The 6,000-nt window shown below is 39.9% G+C and overlaps 1 protein-coding gene across 3 annotated transcripts in view; it reads right to left on the bottom strand.

Moving 5' to 3' along the window:
• Positions 1-373: 373 nt before the first annotated feature.
• Positions 374-6,000, bottom strand: part of FZD6 (frizzled class receptor 6) — a 21,185-nt gene continuing 15,558 nt past the window's right edge. For all 3 annotated transcript variants that reach the window (XM_034422143.3, XM_034422146.3, XM_034422145.3), the window contains exons 5-7: positions 5,763-5,911; positions 2,000-2,437; positions 374-754 (exon numbers count right to left, since the gene is read on the bottom strand). In XM_034422143.3, coding sequence (XP_034278034.1) covers positions 589-754; positions 2,000-2,437; positions 5,763-5,911 — 753 coding nt within the window. In that variant the 3' untranslated portion in view covers positions 374-588. The remainder of the gene's footprint in view (positions 755-1,999; positions 2,438-5,762; positions 5,912-6,000) is intronic.

Below are 6,000 nucleotides of genomic sequence, written 5' to 3'. Positions count from 1 at the left end.
TATTACTGTATGACACAGCAATTCATGTTAGTTTAATCCCTCAGATGAAGAACAGGGGGATAAACAGATGTTCTTGTATTATGAGTTACATCATCCTTAATCATTGGCAATTGGAGTTAGGGCTTATGGAGATGGACTACAACATATGAAAGGTTAGCAGTTCATACTCCATTTTAAAGCATAAATAGCACTACTAAAAAGATCTTAAGGCAATTAAGTTTTCTTCAATAGTCTTCAGAATATAAAACCTTTCCGTTTATTATTTCACCAGAGTTTGACATAAAGCAAATTACACATTTGCCCCTTTCTTCTTTTATTTTTGGTAACAGATTCCATAGAAGGAATAAGTGCGCAGCGTCTCTCCACAATATTATTTTATTTTTTCTTGGTGCAATGGGTGTTTGTGTGCTTATTTACAAGACACAATGCATGTCTCATGTGCAGTATTATCCCAGAATGGAGTCATTTCTTGACCTCAAATTATCCACGAAACATATTTTTTTCCTAACCTGGTGCTCCTCAGAGGTCCTAGACTTCAAGGGTGAGAATTCCAAGCCAGCGTGGACAAATTGATATTTGTTCATCTTCTCAACCATTTGAGCTATGACCAGACTCGTGAGCTTTCCTTGAATCTGAAGATGAGTGGGCAAACAGCAATCCTGATCCCTTGGTACTGCCAAATTGGGAAACACTGAGATGTGAATGACCAAGTTGGAGTGGAAAAGTTTCAGTAATGTCATTTTTAGGAGTTCCCCTATTAGAGTCACAAAAAGAAACATTGAGATGAATAATATAAAAGTCAAGCAGTGAAATGAACAGATATGAAAATAAACACTTTTTAAACAACACATAGGATGCAGTGAGTAATATATACAGGTCACATGCTTTGTATGTATGATGCACTAACTCCATATTTTCGATTAAAGATCTTGTGTAGCAGAGAAGCAGAGAAACCAGCTCTAATCCTGAGATGGGGATCCGGCTTCAGGCCTGGGTACAGCACGGAAATGGCATTGGTCATGTTGGTTGATGATCTCTGGAGGGCTCGGGACAGGGGTTGCTCCTCTGTTCTGGTCCTATTAGATCTCTCAGCGGCTTTTGATACCATCGACCATGGTATCATGCTGCACCGGCTGGAGGGATTGGGGGTGGGAGGCACCGTGTTGCGGTGGTTCTCCTCCTATCTCTCCGACCGGTCGCAGTCTGTGTTGGCAGGGGGGCAGAGGTCGACCTCGAGGCGCCTTGTTTGTGGGGTGCCACAAGGGTCGGTCCTCTCGCCATTCCTGTTCAACATTTATGTGAAGCCGCTGGGTGAGATCATCCGTGGATTTGTGCTATTATGTTTACTAGAAATAGCTTTTGCTATAATGTAATTAGAAAATCTCAGGGACAGCAGGCTAGTTGTTAAAATAGGACAATATATAATACACTTACTATTGAAAATAGAATTTCACATATTCCTTTATGATTTCATTATTTAGCATTTTAACATGCACTACACTATAGTACTTATACTCTATGTATCCTCACTGTGGAAGAAGATTCATTTTACAAATCAGTAACTGACCTGGGGATCTCACAGACCAGGGGTACCCAGCCTCTGGGCCGCAGCCCACTAGTGGGCTGTGAGCTAATTGCAACCGGGCCGTGGAAATGGAGGGCGAGCACATGCGCTTAACCCCACCTATGAGAGCAGCAGTCAATCGTGTGCATGTACACTCTATTTGCATTTTATTGCGTCTCACCAAATTACACTGTCATTGTCTTTACCAGCAAGGAACCTACACTATTATTTGGGTCTTTTGGCCATATAAACATTCACTATCTGAATGACTGCATCTAACGTTTTTTGTTTTGTGCCAAAGTGTACTTGCTTTAATGTCTATGCCTAGCACAGATGTATTTTCTTGAAATATGTTTATTTTAATTTTTGCTACTTTTGCAGCTAGTAAGAAGAACAAACAGTAGTTGATATGAACTAAAGCAGAAACTTTCTTACCGTTCTTCAGCTGCTCTCTTCATGCTTTCAGATAAGCTGGCAATATCTTGCTTGTTGTCTGCTTTGCTCTCCTGTTCTTGCACAGGCACCGTAGGGCTGGATCGCATTTGTAACATGCTTTGTTCACTATGAGGAAACTCTTCTTCCTCCACTCTCTGGCTACGTACGACCTCTGCTTCCATTTCTCTCTCAGATGCTTCCAGACAACTTTTGATCTCAGTTAAAGCTTCATGGCTTAAGTAATCATGGTTAGCAATGGCCACTCCTGAAGTCCCATGATTGCTTGTAGCACCTGTGCTAGTCCCCATTGATTTTGAAATCACTTTCAGTTTGTGAGAACTGGATTTGTAGTGTTTCTTTTTGTGCTTTGCCTTAGAGTTGTGTTTTAAGAAAAATTCACATGATTCTTGCAACACTCTCCGACTTTCACTGATTGGACTGATCAGGGAAAAAGATAGAAAAATGCTAATTACCCCTTTTTTCTATAATTATTTAGATATATCAACTGAACCTAAAACTTCCAACTTATTCCAGTCAATCTCAAAATACTTGTAGATTTCATTTTATGACAGATTGTACCTCCAATATTTTTCAGTTTTCATAGTAAATCTGCAGAAATGAAAATAAACTGCAAAGAAAGCTTGTAATATTTACAGCTGACATAAAGTTGGGAAAAGTACCGGTAGCTAATACTTTAAATGAAAAAAAAGAGAGAATTACAAAATACCTAGACAATTTAAGAAGTAGATGGAAATGAACACGAAAGGAGGAAATATAAAATCCTGCATCCAGGGAGAAGAAACATAAGGTCTAAGTATAAAACGGTGGAGATCAACCTTGACTGTGTGAAAGGGATCTGTCAACAATGCCCACCGTGCGATCAAGCTGTTAAAAAGTAGTATCTGGCAAATTCATTAACTGGAGCATAAGTTCCAGGGCACAGGAAATATTTTTTTTCTATTCTGTCCTGGTCACTACTGTGTCCAGTTCTGGGAATCACTATTCAAAAAGATATTGACAAATTTGAGTTAGTTAGAGAAAAACTACAGACATGGTTGAAGGTCTGGAAACTAAAGCCCTTGAGGAATGGTTAAAGATCTGGGTATGTCTAGTCCAGTGTTGGCAAACCTTTTCGGTACCAAGTGCTGAAAAGGGAGCGCGTGCACATACGCAGGGGAGCGCCGGAAACCGGAACAGCAGTTCCCCGGCATGCACGAGCGGGAGTGCCGGAAACCAGAAGAGCAGCTGAGCTTCCAGTTTGTGGCGTGCATGCGAAGACTAGCTGGCTGGCGCGCATGTGCGCACCGGAACCCAGAAGCTCAGCTTCCCGGCATGCACACGGGCACCTGGGAGCTGCTCTTCCTGTTTCTGGTGCTCCCGTGCACAAAGACCAGCTAGCTGGCGCACATGTGCGCATCGGAACCCAGAAAAGCAACAGGCAACGGCTGGCATGTCCGGAGAGATGTCTCTGCATGCTACTTCCAGCACGCATGCCATAGGTTCGCCATCACAGGTCTAGTCTATACAATACTGAGAAGAGATATGACAGCAGTCTTCAGATATCTAAAGAACTATCACACGGAACAGGTAGTGCATGTTTCTGCTACTACCCCAGAGGGCAGGACCAGAACCTGCAAATTAAAACTCCAAGGAAGCAGATTCAGGCTAGACAGCAGGAGGAACTTCTTGGCTGTGGGAGTTGACAGATAATGGAAGAAGTTTTTCAATGCAGAGGTGTGCTCTCTTTCTCTGGGGACTTTTTCCAGATCAAAATAAAATGAAGAGGAAAATAAAGTTACTAGCAACTCAATGAAGGATTGGAACACCTGAAAAGGAGGATAATTACAAGATTAACTCTAAGTCCAAACTGAAGGGGGGGGGAGTTGTAAAATCAGGTCATGTTGGGTGACCTGCTTAATGGCCTTCATGATTTATGACCACAACAGGCAGGCTCCAATTGTAAGTTGAGGACTAAGGGTATATCATGAAAAAGTTTTAAGACCTGTTCAACTCAGAAGTTGGAAAACAAAGTTGGGAAGCAAAATTAATCTTATAGCAGAGAAAAGAGTTAAAAGCAGAAGAAATTACCAAAAATGGTGATGGGATCCCCCTCACTGCATGTACTCAAGTGTGCCTATAGTCATCTGTCCTGGATGCTTTAATTTAGATTTTTACACAAAGTAACGGATTGGACGTCATGGCAAAAAATGGACCTTTTATCTTTCTGATTCCATTATCTAGCTAAATGGTGGAGTCTATGTTATCGCCTCCCAAAATGTTGTTAGCTCCCATCATCCCTGCCCATTGGCCATGCTTACTAAGGCTAGGGAAAGACTAAAAAATATATTTGGAAGATCGGAGTTTCTTCCAAACTAATCTAGTAGTTTATTTATTTATTAAATTTGTTTGCCACCCATCTTGCCATGAGGTAACTCTGGCAGATTTCACCTGAAGGAAATCAGGTGGGAAAAACTATGGAGTTATAGAAACTTATCCTGTTAAAATCAACGGAGCTTGTAAAGTGCACATCCTCCTGTCTGAGAAGTAGCCTCAGTAGTAGCTCGAGTCTCACTATATCTAGATGACACCGCTCTAGGAAATGTTGCTCTACCAACCACACATCCTTGGTCTTTTCTTTTTGCTTTGCTAACTCTACAAAGCCATCCATCCAGATTATCATGTTTTATGTTTCATCTCCTTTCTTCTGATACCATGCAACTGTCAATAATATATGGGAAAGACTTTGGAAGACAGGTTGAAGAGATGCTGCTTGGAGAATGGTCAGATAATAGTCAGCATAGCCCGCAACTGGACAGTGGGTGGAGCAAGAGGCTCAGAAGGGACTTTGCCTAGTTTCTCAGTTGTAAAGGAGATGGTGGGAGAACTACACTATAAGATTCTGTTAATATAACTTTAAAATAAAGTACAATTAACATTAACCTAGTCATGTTTCCTGCTTGGTCTACTTGGTGAGGCTGACAGTGCTGTATGTGTGTTCACTCAGTTTGGCCTGTTTTTTCTTGCTATTTTATACCTTCTTCTTCAATTGTTTCCCTAGGCCTGCATCTGTATCCTTGGTTTCTCATCTTATTTATTCATTTATTTATTTAATTAATTTATTTAGCTGCCCATATCACTGAAGGAGACTACTATCTGCTTTGTCCTGAAAACCATTCCACTGTTTTTCTCTGCTATTTAGCTCCATTCAACTTGTAACTTATTGTCTTGAATATAGCACTAACAGTTGCCTCCAAATTCCTATATTTTCATAGCATGCTTACCTATCATTACTAAACTATGATTTATTGAAAACACACTATATAATACATTAGCCTATAGGGCTGGGATTTACAACACATTTAAGCTAAAAATGTTACTGGCTTATTTGGCTTCATGTGAACAAAGCTAGAATATGGATAAATTGTCAAATCTTGAGCCCTTAATATATTTATTCTGAATATGGACTGTTCATAAAACTGGTACACTTTGTCACTTAGCATCTAAAAGTGCTCATATGTCTGTTATTTACATATGCAGTTTTTAGTAAAACAAAACGGTTATCTTTAGAGCACAGTAATCATATCCCTAAAGCACTTTATCCTTCCAGTACAAGTACAAAGTCACAAAGCATCCTAAGATATATACTTGGAAGTATGTATCTTCCAAGTATGGAAGTATTAAGGCATTTTAATACATTCAAGCATATAGTATTAAGGTATTTTATCTATAAGTAAAAATGGCAAAGTACAAAAACGCATCTTACTCTCTTTTGCGATTTCTGTTGAAGAAACTTGCCCATTCTGAACACGTCTTTTTACTTCCTATCCAGAAGACTGGAGAGATGCCAACAATTAAAGTCATCAGGTACTTCATTAGAAACAAAGTTATTTCCGGTCTAGCTAATGTTTGGACCTGGAAAACAATAAGCATTTACTAAAAATACAATGGAAAAATGGTTTTCCTGCATTACATTTCAGAGGATAAAATGAAAAATAGGCGTT

Source organism: Pantherophis guttatus, chromosome 3 (genome assembly GCF_059756535.1).
Source record: "Pantherophis guttatus breed Tessera chromosome 3, ASM5975653v1, whole genome shotgun sequence".
Taxonomy (NCBI): Eukaryota; Metazoa; Chordata; class Lepidosauria; order Squamata; family Colubridae; genus Pantherophis; species Pantherophis guttatus.
Note: the sequence above shows the minus strand (reverse complement) of the source record. Positions and strands in the feature narration are given on the sequence as shown.